This window comes from Barbus barbus, assembly GCF_936440315.1.
Source record: "Barbus barbus genome assembly, chromosome: 28".
Taxonomy (NCBI): Eukaryota; Metazoa; Chordata; class Actinopteri; order Cypriniformes; family Cyprinidae; genus Barbus; species Barbus barbus.
In genome coordinates, this window is record NC_136756.1 from 12,538,589 (window position 1) to 12,556,099 (window position 17,511).

At 35.8% G+C, this 17,511-nt stretch overlaps 1 protein-coding gene across 4 annotated transcripts in view; it reads left to right on the top strand.

Moving 5' to 3' along the window:
- Positions 1–15,157, top strand: part of kcnip3a (Kv channel interacting protein 3a, calsenilin) — a 68,028-nt gene extending 52,871 nt beyond the window's left edge. For 2 of the 4 annotated variants that reach the window (XM_079383345.1, XM_079383346.1), the window contains 7 exons: positions 10,351–10,981; positions 11,579–11,648; positions 11,775–11,845; positions 11,928–12,035; positions 12,175–12,279; positions 12,369–12,431; positions 13,631–15,157. In XM_079383345.1, the coding sequence (XP_079239471.1) occupies positions 10,736–10,981; positions 11,579–11,648; positions 11,775–11,845; positions 11,928–12,035; positions 12,175–12,279; positions 12,369–12,431; positions 13,631–13,678 (711 nt within the window). In that variant the 5' untranslated portion in view covers positions 10,351–10,735 and the 3' untranslated portion in view covers positions 13,679–15,157. Of the gene's footprint in view, positions 1–3,051; positions 4,284–10,350; positions 10,982–11,578; positions 11,649–11,774; positions 11,846–11,927; positions 12,036–12,174; positions 12,280–12,368; positions 12,432–13,630 lie in introns of those variants that run through there. The other 2 variants (XM_079383347.1, XM_079383344.1) reach the window with 2 other exon arrangements.
- Positions 15,158–17,511: the final 2,354 nt, after the last annotated feature.

A 17,511-nucleotide genomic window follows, 5' to 3' on the forward strand; every position in this document is an offset into this window, starting at 1 on the left:
TTGAATCTGAATTGAAAAGCAAATTAGCTCAGTTGTTAAAAACAGCTACTGTCAATTGAGAATCATTTCTAGACTTAAATCGACACTTTCCTTTCAAGACATGGAAAAAGTAATTCATGCATTTATCACATCACTGATGAACTACTGTAATTCTTTATGATCATATCACACCAATTTGAGCTACTCTTCTTTGGCTTTCTGTCTCTTTTAGAATTCAATTCAAAATGATTGTTTTTACTGATTGTTTATAAAGCACTTAATGGACAAGCCCTGTTTTACATCTCTGATCTTATTACTTTGAATTCAGCTCCTAAGTCCCTCAGATCTGATAATAAAGCTCTTTTATATGTCCCACCGTCACGACTTAAATTTAAAGGTGCAGAGCCTTTGCAGTTGCTGCTCCATGGTTATGGAATCAATTGCCAGCTGACATTGTGTGCTCCTTCTATTTCTGTTTTTAAATCTAGACTTAAGACACATCTTTACTGTATAGCCTTTCCTGATTATTAACTTATGGATTAGTACATTTACTTACTTGCTTACATTTAGTATTTATACAAATATTCCCAGCACAGAAAATGTACAGTACAAAGAAAAAAGTCTTCAGATGCTGTTTGGGCCTATTATTGATTTGGTTATTTGATGTGTAAGCTAACTCTGTTATGTATAAACGTCACTGGAAAATGGATGAATCTTTGGCTAATCAGAAGTAATTAGTCATTTCCTCCAATCAACGGAACCCCATTCCAGATTCCCGAAATTTGTTTGTTGTTGTTGTAAAAGTTATGTTTTCAGTACGTTCCAGGGTGTTTTCATCATTAAAAAGTCGATCCATCACACCTCATTAAAAGAGAGGGAGAGACAGAGAGAGCACTTCTGTCGGGTCTGAGGACTCAAAGAGCAGGGCCGTGTTTGGCCTCAAGAGTGCTTATGTATTAGATAGAGGACCGGCTGCCTTATATCAGGTTTCATTTCTGTTCGTGCAGAGTTACTGAACATGTAGAGGGGAAGTGCCGTGTTTGTATACATTGAGGGATCACTTAGCCAGACTATTCCTCCATAGTATACTGCTGTTTTGTTTGCTGTGAATGAATACTGCAGCACTGATGGACACATACAAATTTTGCTGTTTGTAATCGGAGTGCATTGGATCAATATTCGGAAGAACATCTGGTTTTAACACGTGAAATGAAGAGAAAAGGATTCGTTAAAATGACATTTTAAAAGAAAATCTATGCTCTTTTCCAAGCATCTATGCCAAGCTTTCAGATTGTACCATTGTTTTTTGTACCATGTCCACGTTCAGGTTCAGTGAGTTATGTTAGGCCATAGTGTCTTGTCAGCAAAAGCTTCATGTTTGAGCTTCTATTAAGAAACGTTCATCTTCTAATGGCATTACTGGAACCTGCCCCGTCCTCCTAAAAGCTCAACATTAATTCCTATGCACAACAAGCACTGACACTAGCCATAAATACAGCAGCTTAGTCAGAGCATGCATTATAATCGTGAAATTGAGTCATTGCAGCCATTATAATAGTGGACAAATATGTACATAAATTTATGTTTTTGATTTTTATGTGCTTGACCTCTTGTCAGAAAATCAGAATGCAATTTCTGTCTTTATTTGCAACCAATCCAAAGATCAAAATGGGTCAAATAAAAATCAATAGGTTTCTACTGGACCATTTGTCTTCAGTTTATTGTTTCCTAATTATGATAGAAATGTTGTTCTACTGGATAAAATGAAATTCTAATCTATTTATCTGTATTTTCTAATCTATTTATCTGTATTTTATAATCTATTTATCTTTTCTTGTACTGCTTTTTATTGTATTGTGATCATTGTTTCCAAATTGTGATAGAAATTAGAATTTTTGTGTGATTTCTGTCATAATCTAATCATAAAAAATCAAAGACCAAAAATGGATCAAATGAGAATGCACTGTTTCATTCATTCAGGTTATTGTTATAACTTTCTATCACAATTTGGAACTTATACAAAAATAACAATGGATCAAAGAAGAATCAACCTGGATTTCTCTTCTAGTGAAATTCCTTTTGCCAAATTCTTTAATTAATTTAGTTAGTTAAAATTAGGACATTAAAGAGCATTGGAAATCAATTTACATTCTTTTAGGATTTTTATGACTTTTGTATCTTCTGGAGGGTGTCTTTCATCTTGAAGTGTATTATTCTTTATAATTTGAGTATGACGTTTCAAAAATTTACATTTCAAATATCTACATTGTAGCATCACATTTCATTTTTTCTGTTCCTGTTTTCATCTCTGACATTTATCATCTTTTTATGGCTCGTTTAACTAGAAAAAAGAGGAGGAGGGGAGGTGTGAGCGAAGATGAGTGGATGCTGGCAGTAGAAACAGCGTTTGATCTCACCTTGTGTTTGGTTGGCTTAAAGCTACCATTAAGATTTTATTGATTCCTTTATCTAACTGAGCTATTATAGCTCTCTCCTTTCCACTCTCGCTAAACTGTAAACAGGAAAACCTGTAAGCTAATGTTATCTCCTCTGGTTGTCCCAGTCCACGCAGAGGCCTTGCCTTACTTCACTCGCGAGGAAGAAGAGAAATAAAGTGCTTCAGATGGAACAGATATGTGGGTGGATGGAGGCTGGGAAATCGGTAGGGGAGGGCGTCCCTGGAATCTGATCCCCTTAGTATCTCTCCCTCTCTCCTGCCTTCTGCCCTGTTTGGAAATGTGACTTTTCCCCAAGTCCCCAGGCAGAAAGGAAGGAAGGAAAAGATAGAGAGGGATTGTGGTCAGGGAAAAAGGACCAGTTCTCACAAGAGTCTGACTTTTTCAGTCAGGGGTAGTGAGGCTTGGAAAGTGAGCGATGGATAAAAGAAGGGATGGAGTGGTCATAGATGAGCAGAGAGGAAGAGACATGGAAGGAGGGGTGGGATGGACAGAGAGGTGAAGATAAATTGCCCACTGCAGATTATTACGGGACAAGAGAGGGCAAGAGAAGCAAGGGAGAGAGGGTGGGAGGGAGGGAGGAAGATCGTGAACTGGACAGTACAAGTTGAAAGAAGAGACAAAAGCACTTGATGCTGACTCTGACGAAACAGACGCGCTTGACTGACGGCAGAACCCCAGAGAAGGAGGAGACGCAAAACCGCATTCTTCAGGACCACTCCCAAGACGTATCGCCGAACTTAATAAGCTGTTTTAAAGGTTTGACGGGAGCCAACAATTGAGAACTTCAAAGGGATCTGCACCCACTTCCAGACGGATCCACCCGATCTACAAAGGATTGACGTATTTTTGCCACTGCCACAGGAAGTACCTTGTAGCTTCTCCGCAGATTTGCACCAACCTGGAGGCCTCCGACCGCTTTGGAGCAGGATTCGAGATGCCACCTCAGTGGTTTTCGCAGTGACCGAGGCAGTGCCAGATGTTGATCCTGCATATAACTGGGTAACTGAGTATTACTTCTACGTGGACTAATGATTCCAGTTTGAGGCACTACGGTGCCCATTAGTCTCAAATTTCTGTCAACATTAACAAAACTCAGATTTACAAGCCACTTAGGGTTTGAAATGAAATATGATCATTTTAACTGCAAAATCTTCGCAGTGTGTCGGTTGCTTCCAAGTCGCGATTCCACATTGTGCTCCACTGAATTAATTTCCCTTCTCTTGTGCCTCCTGTCTCACCGAAACGTGCACCTTTTGGATCAACAATCTTGAATATCGCAGCGCCGCCACAGCACTTCTTCACAGCAGAGTTTAAAATATTCATGTCTGTTGTTGACACTTGCAAATAACATTTGCGGCCCAGGATGGCTTTTACACATCTGGACTGTGTACAAGAACTGCAATCCAGCTCTTTATTTATGCGATGGGGCTTTCAAGAAGAATGACCTAACATGGAAACACTGACTTCTCTTCTCATCTCCAAAATAAGTGTAACTAGACCGGACTCTTTTTCCCATGCACACTGCTAGCTTGACGTTCTGCCAAAAATATCCCCTGATTTTCCTTTTAAATATTCTTCTAAAGGAGCTAATGAAATGAATCTTTCTTTTTGAGACACCCTGCGTCTGGCGCCATGCTATATCGGCCAGTTGGCTTTGTCCTGTGTTAGTACACACACTAGCAGATTAATACTTCCAGTAGTTCTAGAAGTTCTTGTGCCAAGAGCCGTAAATCACTGCAGTCATGGGTATTCAGGGAATGGAGCTGTTCGCCATCGGAGTGGTCATCATTCTGTTCGTGGCTGTTCTCAAACAGTTCGGCATTCTGGAGCCCATGTCGCTGGAAGGTAAGGAGCATTCTAGAACTGAGGTCCTCCCCTTTGTTGTCATGGCGATATGCTTGACCAATGGGGCCTGTGGGGCAGGGGTTGCGTCAGGTACATCCTGAAGATAGAGATAACAAATCTGATGATTCTTCTCTAGTAATGTTGTGATGTTTGTGTTCACGTGAAGGAAACTGATTGCGCTTTTACAATACTTTTGAATGCAGTAATAGACTGTTCCTGTTGAGTTTTAAATGCTTGTGAGTTTTGAAGGTCATTGGTGGGAGAAAGTATGAAGCGTTTTATCGCAATGTTTGCTGTACTGTACTGACGTAAATGCAACACATACATCTACATCTCACACCAGGTGTTACCGTGGGACTGCAGCACCGGGATAGTATGGGACAAAACTGTCCTTAGAAATGTCAAATCTGGCAACCTCCTTTTGGGGATGATCTTTAAAAAATAAATCATAAATAGAGTAAATAATTTTTTTTTTTTGAATTCTAAAAAGTTTATTTTAGGAGGAGGAGTAATTATAATTAGTTTATATATTATTTGACAATTGTAAATTCTAATTAGCTTATTGTTTTTTTTTTATAAAACAATTGAAGGCTATTGCATGTCCTTGTTTAAATGAGCAGTTTACATAATTGAAATAAATTTAACATGCTATGTTCCATCTGGCATGAAATTAAGTTTACATGCTATATTCCATTTAAAAGTATTAGCTACAGCATTTTTTCATTATTATGCATGCTTTTATCACCTTATTAGGAGATTAAATACAAAATCTGAACTAAATGTTACACTTAAAAAAAAGGTGATTTAAAATCACGTAAAAACTGTGAAATGGTGCTCAGTTAAATACATTTGTTAAAACTGACCCAAAATCTTGATGCTGATTTTTTTTTTAAAGTGCATTGGACTTACTGTATAACTACATAAATAGCTGATTATATCTGTGTGGGTGTGTCTGTTATTAATGATAAATGTTATAGGACATTTTTTATTGTTTAGGCTTATAATGTGCTAGTATGTGATTTGTTTTGAACAAACAGCGCATCCAGATTTTTTTCTTACTTAAAGACAAGTAACTTATCGAGAATGTTATATTGGTGTCAGAAATAGTGCATTCTCTCTCTCTTTCACTCACACACACACACACACACACACTTTCTCTTTTTTAATCAAAACCCAGTCTAACATTACCCTTCATTCATTATGTATGCTGTATTGAACAGGCTTTCTTTACGGCTACCTAAAAATGGGTCCGCTGGTCTCTGTACTGGGTCCTGAAGGGCACTGTCCATTTCCCTCTCACCCCTCGCTTCATCACAAGATCATATCCCCCAATCATTTCTGAAAGTACAGATCAGAGTCAGCACCTTCATATTGACGCACTTCCTCTGGAGTCACAAAGCTTGAGACTGGAGATATTTTTATTTTCTCCACTGTTCTCCACACTTCGTCTGTCGTCTGGTGGACGTGCCCTGTGTCGGGTCACATCTTTGTTGTCTCAAATTACTTACTATCAAGGCATTAAGAGTCACGTGACAATTGACCTGCAACAATGTGGAATACATGGCATCTGTGTGCTGTTTTGTACATTCATATTCTTGCTTGATTAATATGGTTGTATTTTTGTTCGGTTTTCCATAAATGGACTCAATATTAGTGTCTCTTCTGTTTGACTTTCAGGAACAGAGGTGATTGGTCATTGTTATTAATGAGAATCAATCTAAAACTATCAGTCATATTCTTCATTAAAAGTATTACAAATGAAAATAATGGCATTATGGAAATGTGCTTTGAGCTGCACTTTTGATTAAAATCATGAACAATTCAGTCTTATCAGTATCCTGATAAAAATAAAACTTCATAGAGTCGTGCTTATTTTTGCAATAATTATTTTAATCACTTTGAGTGGCCTAAGCTGGTCTTCATTTTTTTTTGCAGTGTAGAGAAAAGCTATTTCTTACTTATTATTATTATTATTATTATTATTATTATTATTATTATTATTTTTGTCTTGTTTTCTAGTATCTTAAATCAAGAATACTGAATCAAGTCGTTTTACCTGACAAGTAAAATTACTTAAGATATTTTTTCAAAATATCTTTTGAAGTTTTTCAAAATTTTGTTCATTTTTGCTTAAAACAAGCAAAACATATCTGCCAATGGGGTAAGAAAAATCATCTTAATTCAAAGGCTATTTTTCTTGCCCCATTGGCAGATAGTTTTGCTTGTTTTAAGCAAAAACTTACCTTTTTTTCAGAAAAAAAAGTCTTCACTTTTAAAATAAATGTATCTTGATTCAAGAATTTTTAGATATTTATACTACAAAACGAGACAAAAATACTAAGTTAGAAATTTTTTGCAGTGTAAACCATATTTGGCTGGACTGGTTTGTGTATGTTTATGATGCTTTGACCAGAAATCAGGGTAGGTAAAACCACCTAAACCACCTAAGACCAGCAGTTTTAAGGTTGGTTTATGCCATATTTTTAGCAAGGGTATAGGTGCTAACAGTATAGGCATAACACATCAGCTTTTATAACAGACGGTTATGCAAATAAACACTTGATCGTCCGGAACGTGTCTGAGTGCCTCCTGTAATCTATACGTAAATCTTCTTCCAATATTGGCCCGTGAGCCGGACCACCCAACGGATCAGCAAGGGACTATTTTTAGCTCAGTGGCATCACTTACTACATCTCTGTCTATTCTTGAGAGCTGTGTTTCAGGAGGGTTTCAAAAGTTTATTTTGGGCATCTGCTTGTGTGAATCTAATACGTAATCAGAGACACTGAAGTATTACTTTTGAAAGGAAGCGTGCGTAATGATCGATATGTGCCGGCTCTTTTGCATGAGAGGAATTTGATCTGTCAACTATTATTTTGTTCAGCTTGCATGTTTCTGCTCATAGTATAATGCAAATTGTCTACTGTGGTGCACCGCAGACGTGAAGCATCAGTCACCAGAGGGCAATGTTTCTGTGAGCTCCTTTCGAGGAACCAAGGGGTGAAGTTTTGGCTGGTTAGCATGGTTAGACATTCTGGTTCTAAAAATAAGTGGCATTTAGGGATCACAAATTGCAGCATTGTCTCTTGCTTCATCAGAAAAGGAATATATATTTTTCAAAAGTTTTTTTTTTTCTTTTTTTTTTTTGCAAATTAATAGGCTACTTCTAAGTAAACTTGCAATTAATTGATCAAAAATAACAGTAAAGACATTTATGATGTTATGTCTGATTTCTATTTCAAATAAATGCTCCCTTTGAACTTTAAAGAATCATAAAGAAAAATGAATTAAAGGAAAAATACTGATTCCACAAAAAATATTAAGCAGCACAAATGTTTTAAGTGATAATAATAAAAATGTTACTTTAGCAGCACATCAGCATATTAGAATGATTTCTGAAAGATCATGTGACCCAGAAGACTGGAGTAATGATCCTGAAAATTCAGCTTTGCATCTCAGAAATAAATTATATTTTAAAATATATTAAAAAAGAAAACGGCTATTTTAAATTGGAATAATTTCACAATATTACTATTTTTACTGTATTTTTGATCAAATAAATGCAGCCTTGGTGAACATAAGAGACTTCTTTCAAAAGTATATATAAAAAAATCCTGCAGACTCCAAGCTTTTGAACAGTAGTGTATAGCAATTCATTATTATTATAGTTATAAAATGCATTATTTTGTTAAATTGAATTTAATTTTGAAATCATTTTAATTTGTGAATGGAAAATTTGCAATCTGAGGGTGCAAAAAAATCTAAATACTGAGAAAGTCGGCTTTAAAGTTGTCCAAATTAAGTTCTTAGCAATGCATATTACTAATGCATATTTTACAGTAGCATATTTACTAAATATCTTCATGGAACATGATCTTTACATAATATCCTAATGATTTTTGGCATTAAAGAAAAATAGATACTTTTGACCCACACAATGTATTTTTGGCTATTGCTAGAAATATAACCCAGCGACTTAAGACTGGTTTTGTGGTCCAGGGTCACATTTTTACTGTTTATGAAAACTGTAAACATCAGTTGTAGTTTTGTTAGCATTGTTAGTATCAATCCCCTTTGAAAACTCTTGAGTTCTTCAGTGCTAATGGTTTTGGCTGTGCCAATGCTGCCAGTAGGAGGATAAATGAAGAACAGTCACTAGATCACGGTCATATCACAAAGGCTGAAATACAGAGAGAACAATTAGTCGTGGGAAACTGGTTCACAAGACAATGGAAGCAGGATTTAGGACACCTTGTGATTGTGCATCTGTTCCAACAACACCAATGTCCATTCCAGACCAATCAAAGGCATAAAATCGTTTTACTTTCGTCAGGGAAGCTTCAGATGTACTGCATTCCTGAGGACAAGGATTTATGTACCACAAAATGTGATGATTTTCTGTTTTGTCTCATTTAAAGCAGAAACAATGTGTCTGTTTTTTTGTCATCATGTCAAAGTTGAAGATTCATGTCGGGGTTGTGTCTAAATCTAATTGGGACAACCTTGTCTCCTGAGTGGGAGTTTTCTCAATTCCCTTTGAAAATTGTGTCAGAGTGAACTTTTAAATAGATGTGAGAAGAATAGAGGCATAGAAATAATGAGAGAGGAGAGTTACCAGCGTATATCTGGACTCCAAAGTCATTTTGGACACAAGGATAAGACAAGATGACACCAACATAAGATGCTTTTTGTTTTTGGTTTTATTGACTTTTCCGAAAACTGTGACAGATGTTTCTCGAAACAGGACATCTGCCCATCTTTCTACCTCAATTACGTTATCAGCTTTCTAGGATACTTGTGTTTCATTTATGAAGCTTGTGGAATTAACAGTCTAAAAGTGGACTGAGCTGGAAGAACAAGACGTGTTGAGAGAGAGTGTCAGGATGAGTGTGAGATGGGATACAGAGGGGTTACAGACCGTGGGCATCGTCTGCCTGGTCATCATGTTTCTCAAACTCATGCATCTGCTTGGACTCATAGACATAACTGAGACAGGTGAGAGAAAGAGAGAGAAACTAGCAAACATCATTTCAGGGGTTACTTAAAACTGTTGTTTATAGATGTTATACTTGTCTTATATTTACAGAGCTGAACACTGTACAAGCATCCATTTCAGTCAAAATATCTTCCTTAAAATAAAATGCATTTATTTGAGAGGCAGAGTTGCATATAATATTCATGCTGGATTTTTCCCAATATTTTTTTCTTGTTATAAGCATAAAACTCACTTATGTTTGTTAGATTGAAGTTTAAAAGTTAAATGTTTCAATTAAATTTAATTTTAATTTAATTTATTATTGATACTTTACATATACTGTCTTATTGTCATATACAGTTTTTGCTTCAATTGGTGTTTGGTGACGAGTTTTTGGCTCAAGGTCTGCATTTAAAGTCACACCAGAGGTGTTCAGCTGGGATCAGGACTTGGCTTTCTGCAGACCAGTCAAGTTCTTCCACACTGACTCAATCAATCATGTATTTTTGAACCGTGCCTTATACACAGACGCACGGTCATGTTAGAATAGAAAAAGGTCCTGTCCAAACTGTTGCTATAAAATTAGAAGCACACAATTCAATAGAATATCATTATATGCTTAAACATTAAGATTTGTACTCATAGAAATGACTAAAGTAGTCAAACATGTTCATTAGAAGGAGGTGACCCAATACTTTTGCCAATATAGTGTGTGTGTATATATATATATATATATATATATATATATAATATAGTTTTAATAATTTTAGTACTTCTACTAAAATTTAGTTTATCTCTGTTAGTTACCAAAGTAGTTTTTCATCAAATATTTATATTTTATTTCAGCTTTATTTCAATTAACATGATTAACTGAAATAGTAAATAGTTTTAGTTAACAATAACAACACCGATTATTTGATATAGTTTCTCTTCCTCCATCATTTGCCACCTTTTTCTTTTTTTAGTGATTGTTCTATTTTTTGTGGCTTTTATGACTTGACCGTTTGTCTCTTTTTTTCTCTTTTTGCTCTCTCTGACCCTTTCTGTCCTTCTCGTTCCTCCCTATCTCACTTTTTACCTGTTTTTGTAAAGACGGTGAGTGTAAGCGCCTGTCTAGTTTAGTCTCTTTTCTTTGTTATTCGGTCTATCTCCTTTTCTTTTTGTGGGATGCTTTCTTCATTATGTGATTGACTATGCCATAGCTCACATCCAAACACTAGCAGAGTTTAGAAGAAATACTGAATTCCACCAATTATAATTGCTGAAGTCTAACAGTAAGGAAACCCGAAAATTAGTCATTCACATTGACACCAACAGTCAGTCACATTGAAAAAGAAAGAGTCACCCTGTCTATCAAACCTCCATTTCTTTCTCTTCCCTCTTCCTGCACGTCTTTGACTTTTATGCTAACTCTTTTGCTTCTACTCCCCTTTTTCTTCCTCTTTCTCTCCTCGCAACCGTTGTCTCCCTCTTTGAAATGCTCTCTCACCCCATCCCGTCCTGCATCCCATCAACTCACCCCCTTCCCGACCCCTTCCCCCACTATCTCTCTGCTTTCCCCCTCTTCCCCTCTCTTTTTTTGCTTTTTCTCTCCATAGACAGCAGTGACAGTGACCTCGAGCTGTCCACGGTGCGACATCAACCCGAGGGTCTGGAGCAGCTGCAGGCTCAGACCAAATTCACCAAGAAGGAGCTGCAGTCCCTTTATAGGGGCTTCAAAAACGTGAGTATCTGTTGAACAGAGGGGACAAATAAGGATTAAGCTTGAGTTAATGATTGCGGTCAGTTGTTTTCTTTTTTGTGATGGGTCAACTATCAAGACTGTATGAATGATATGAAAACAGTTTTATGCTGAGCATTAAATCTGAAATTGAACTTCAAACAGAACTGCGAAAAGACATTAGTTTTTACATTCAACTCACCAACACAGTTTCCAGAGTATTCTGGATGGCTGCTAGATGGTTTCTTACTGATATCAAAAGAGCCCAAGTCTCTATGATATTCTGGTCCCTAGAAATGATTCACTCAACATAAGTCTTTTTATTGTCCACCAGTAAAAAAAGCTCAACCCAACTGCAAACAGTAGTAGTATTTTAATTATTATTATTTTTTTTAAATGATACAGTTCATCTGAAGAGCTTTGGGGTTGAAAATGTTGTTCTTTCTGTTTGTATCAGCAGATGTGTACTATATAGGACAGAAAATTAGCACATTGCACTTATTTAAAGCCTTCACGGGCTGCCGATGTGGCACAGGGAGAATTAGTCCATTATCGGTTTAATTAAATGTTTAATTAGATGTGCCTCTCTTTCCATTTAAGGAGTGCCCAAGTGGTTTGGTTGATGAGGAAACTTTCAAGACCATCTACTCTCAGTTCTTTCCCCAAGGGGGTAAATACATGTTTTTCACTATAAATCAGTAAATGTGTTTATTGGTTTTGCATGAATTGTTATTTGGGACTAATTGGACTAATTAGTCTGTTTTTCTTACCGGTCTATTTGTTGTTATTTCCTCAGATGCCACTACATATGCCCACTTCTTGTTTAATGCGTTTGATCTGGATAGAAATGGCTCAATTCGTTTTGAGGTGAGAATATCCTTAATCACAGCTTCTTCTTTTTTTTGATCACCCATTGCCTTCATTGTGTACTCTCTGCTCTCTATGACAGGACTTTGTGATTGGTCTGTCTGTGTTGTTGAGAGGAACTGTCACTGAAAAGCTCAACTGGGCTTTCAACCTTTACGACATCAACAAGGATGGATACATCACTAAAGAGGTTCTTGTTAAACCTTTATGTTGTAATGCTCCAGAGGCTCCTTCACTGACACTTTTGTAAAGCAGACTTAAATAGTAATAAGTTTGTGTGTGTAGGAGATGCTGTTAATCATGACTTAGTAATACGTTTGTGTGTGTAGGAGATGCTGTTAATCATGAAGTCAATCTACGACATGATGGGCAGGTACACCTACCCCAGTGTGCGAGATGAAGCTCCATCTGAACATGTGGACAAGTTCTTCCAGGTATCAGTAACAATCACATTTATATGAAGACACAAACCCAATCTTACCAGAGCATTAAGATCTTCTACAATTACTACATTTTCTTATAGAAAATGGACAGAAATCGAGATGGTGTGGTCACTATTGAGGAGTTTATTGAGACCTGTCAGAAAGTAAGTTGAAATTAGTATTCACACAACTTTTGGTGTAAACGGTTTAAAAAACATTTATACATAAATTATTGCTTTCAATTGAATGTAAAAATGTATGAATTGTTCGTAAAAACATTCTTTAACATATTCAATTCAATGTGAAAATTGCGTAAATAGTTAATAAAACCAAGGTTGTGTTTAATGTGAAGGTTTACGTGAATTACTTGTAAAACATGATCACATTCAGTTGATTGCAAAGTTTTACTTGCATTATATAACAATTTTTAAGTAAATTGTTGCGTTTAATTCAATAAAAATTATATGTTAATAGTTTGTATAACCATTGTTACATAAAATATCTCTTACAATGCAAACATTTACGTGAATTGTTCTTAAAATCACAGTTCTGTAAATAATTACATTCAGTTTTATGCGAAAATGTACATAAATAATTTGTGAAACCATTTTCATGAGCATTATCACTTTCAATTCAATGTCTAAAATGAATAAATACTAATAAAACTGCTTATGTAAATGATCACTACATAAAATTACATTAAAGTAAATTACTTGTACAAATTACTTGTACTTGTAATCTCTTCTTATTTTTCCGTAATTTGTATAAATATGTGAAATCACACTCTGTTCAATGCAAAAATAGATGTAAATAGTTTGCATAAAGCTATGAATTACAATAATTTAAAAAGTGAAAATTACATAAATAGTTCATAAAACCATTTTTTACGTAAATTATTGCAATTCTGTTATTTAAATCACATTCAGTGAAAAATGTATGTAAAACATTAAAAAACACATAAATGCATTCAGTTCAATGTGAAAATATCACTGACGTCATACCATATTAGAAGTGAACATGACCGCGAATGAGATTTGATAACTATGCGAATGAGAATGAGATTTGATAACTAGAAGCAAAGTGGGTAGGACTTTATTTTACATTCCTGTTACTCATGTACATACTATGTACTTAGTAATTACAATCACTAGGTAATAGCTATAGGTACTAACCCTGAACTTACCCCTAAACCTAACCCTACACCATGCACTTACCTTATATTACCAGTACTTTCTCAGGTAGGTACACTGTAAGTACATGTAAATACACGTACTGTAAAATAAAGTGCAACCGCAAAGTGTCTTTTTAAGGTTGATGCCAACCATTTCAAATGGTCATTATTGATTCTTCTTCTGCTTTCCAGGACGAAAACATCATGAACTCCATGCAGCTCTTTGAAAATGTGATATAGGATAGGATGGGAGTGGAGTGGAGCGATCTAAAGCTAAAACAGCCCTTAGTGTCCCAATCCAGTTCTCTCCACATGTCTATATACCAAACTAGCACAGCAGTCACTCTCTGTCTTGTCCTGTAGCACTACTCCCATGCCTGCTGCACTCTGTAGAATTGTATAGACCAACACATAGCCAACAGTATGGCATCACAGTTTGTACTCCACAGCAGGACTACTTTCAAAAAGAAAAGCCTGGACGGCCGGGATTCTTCCAGTTGCTAAATACCGGCAACCATGTGGTGGAACTTTCTGATCCGGATGAACAAATGAAGTAGCAAAGCCACGTTTTGTATCACTGGTTGATGGATTCCAATGGGCTCTCTGACGTCCATATAAAAACCATCAACGCTCTGGACTGCTTTCTTCTGCCTTACGAAAGAGGGACATTACAAGACTCTATCTCAACCTTCCAGATACCATAGTTTGAAGGAGAGTACAGTAACTATGGATTTCAAGGGACCCAAAGGAGCATCTAGCACCAATGACGATTTGAAGCACACCAGAAACTACACGTAATACTCACCAAAAGAACAAAATTAATGTGATGAAAACCGACCTGAAGCATGCCTGTCCAAATATGTGAGATATTCGTGATTTTCTTGCATGGAGACTGACAAAGTTGTACATTTTCTTCCTTGTAAGCCAGTAGGTCCCACAGAAGACTGTAAGCAAACTAAAGCAACTGTATGCGTGAAGTTACATAGTGTACCAGTGTTTATAAGTTCTGCTCAAACCTGTATTGCACATATCAGTTGGGCCAGGATGACTTGTTTGGTCACATTTGACTCTTGCACAGCAATGGGGTATATTAAAAGTTATATTTACAGTGTAGGCATTTTAGAAGTATAGAAGTATGTGTATTATTTTCAAGAATGTATTTATTTGTCAGGCGGAGTCTAATGGAATGCAGGGTTCGGGCATGAACGGACATGTCCTGGTTATTAAAATTGTGGTTTACAAGTTGTATTATGCTCATTTAAAAAAAAAAAAAAAATTTGGATTTTGATATATATATATTTGAAACAGACTGAGATATATACTGTACGAGAGGCTTGTTTAGCTTTATTTTTTGCTTTTGCCCACATGGTTTGTAAAGGTTGCATATTATTTGATTAAGTACAGTACATAATGGGCAATCTTGGGATTCTCCTTGTTATATGACCGTTGTATTATCAGGAATATGGACAGCTTTTGCTCTTACGGAGCAATTCCCTTTTATTTGGGGATGGTGGGAAACTATTTCTCATCTATAAAGGAACAAATACTATGATGAAGGTGAAGTTAAAGATTCAAAGTTACTTAAAAGTCTGTTTTCAGTTCACTTTCAGTAGCAACACCTAAATTACCTAATAGCTCTTATGTATTCTTTGTTTATTTGGTTGGAGCAGATAAAGTTTAATGTAGATCCAATGAATAAAAGATGCACTACTCTTGATCAAAACCAGTGTGTTTCTGATGCTTTTAATCAGTGTTGGGGGTAACGCATTACAAGTAATGTAATCAGAATACTTTTTTAAGTAGCTAACTGGTGAAGTAATGCATTACTTTTCAGTGGTTCTCATCAGCGGTTCTCAACCAGAAGACTGGAGCACAGTAATATTTTTTTTTTAAATGTAAAACTAAAATTAGAACGAAACTAAAAAATATAAAAATAAAATCAAATTTAAAATATGATCAAAAACTAAAATCGTATATCAGTTATATTAAAATAACACTGCTTAAACGTACTTAAAATAACAAATTGTTAGTGTTACTGCTATTACTGAAATTATAATATTAAATGAATAATAAATATTTAAAAAAAGAAAACAAGATTTTCGAATATTTCGCTTTTGAGAGCCATTGATCGACAGTAAGTGCTTTCCTTGAAACAGGCCACTCTTAAAGGAACTTCTGAGTGTGTGTGTGTGTGTGTGTGTGTGTGTGTGTGTGTGTGTGTGTGTGTGTGTGTGTGTGTGTGTTAGGTGCCAGTTATTACAAGACCAAATCCCATGTATTAAAATAATACAAACTGCACCCAAGCAAACAAAAGTGGAAAAGATTTGCACCTTAACACAGTGAGCTGAAACTAAATATCTGTGGGTGTATGTGAATGTGTTTACATAGAATATCATGTCCTTACAGAAATGCTTTTCCCCATTTGCTATGTTTATGAAAGTCTGTGTGTGATCTGATTCATGCTGGAGGCATGTCTCCGTTTTGTTTGCTTTGGGTGTCTAACTAGGGAATATAATCTTTTCTAATCTCTGTACTTTTCACTTTACTATCATGTATCGTTTCTATTGGTTGTGGTTCATTTTCACCTTTCCCATAATATCTTCTATCTCTGATTTCTATCTTATCACAGCTTCAATGTGATTCCTTGAAATGTCAGGTAAAAGAACAAAGTATTAAACCATGTAAAATCTGAGTGAGGTCCATAGACCCACTAACCTACATCCATCAGTTAGCACCATAGATTAGCTACTGATTCAGGACATGAGCTCTTCAATAAGCAGGAAGAAGAAAAGGTTTAAATTTTAAGGTAGAAATTTAGACAATGTAGAAATACTGTGTATTTAATATAAAATGTACAGTAAATGTACAGAAAACGATTGTTTAAATGAGCAAATACGAAGTGTAGTTTTAAGAGGTTTTTTTTAAAAGCCTATGGCTGAATCACAGCCATGCTGATATATAACCATATTGCATTACTCGTGTGAAGATCTGGCCGAGGTAAGGCTGCTTTTGGTGGGTTCATGTGTGCTAAACAGCTGCTGATGCCCTGGAACTCACATCTCTGAAAAAGTCAAAGCAAATTTTCATATAGAGGCTATCTTTATTAACAAATTTCATATTTGAAGCCTAAACAGTAAACTCTCGCCTCAAAAAAAAAAAACCTTTTAAAACTACATTCCATGACACAAAGACAGTAGCCTATTATTTATAAAACTAGAAATACCACAAGCGGAGTGATACAAACAGTGAAGCGGCTGGAGTTCTGTTATCACTAGAATACGGCACTCCTCTCTGCCAATCAGATTTGAGGAACAGAAAGAACTGTTACATAAACTGAAATAACTAAATTAAATATTTTTTTTAACTAATAGCTTATTTACTACAAATATATTTATACCATGTACAGGCCCAGGTGGGTTAAAAAAACTAAAAAACTAAAAATTGTGTAGGCCTACTAAACATAACCCACCCTTTCTTCTGCTAAACACTTATTTTTAGGCTCACCAGTCGACACACAGACATTATTGTTAAATCCTACTCCAATTATTCAAGCATTCCAGTCATTAAACCTGAGAAAAGATCATACAAACTCATTCCTTGTTCTTATTCCCTGCTTATTAGGAAAATGCCATATACATAAGAAGTTGACTTTTTGCATAAGGATAAATTTATTTATAACCCATTCACACCACTAGGGGGAAGTAAGTTAGTTAAACAATATAACAAAAGCGGCTGCACGTTTCTTTATTCAGTGCTGCTTCTGTAAGCCTGTGTTCACATGTTCAGTGATCTGTCTTCTAGTCAGTGCTGCTCTGCTCACTCTTAAACCCTTCACTGAAAGCTTAGCAAAACCCCTAATATTTCCACAACAAACACTGCTTCTGTGTCTTCAATGGAAAATAACGGTCACTCAGCGACCTCCCTGTATGTATAATTTGCTTTGTAATGACGTTTGGTAATAATGACATAAAAAAACAAGGCTATAGGCTGTTATTTTTATTGCATCCTGTTGGAAATGTAGCCTATAAAAGTTCAACCCAGTATGGTAATGCACTAGTCAAAAACTGTACAAA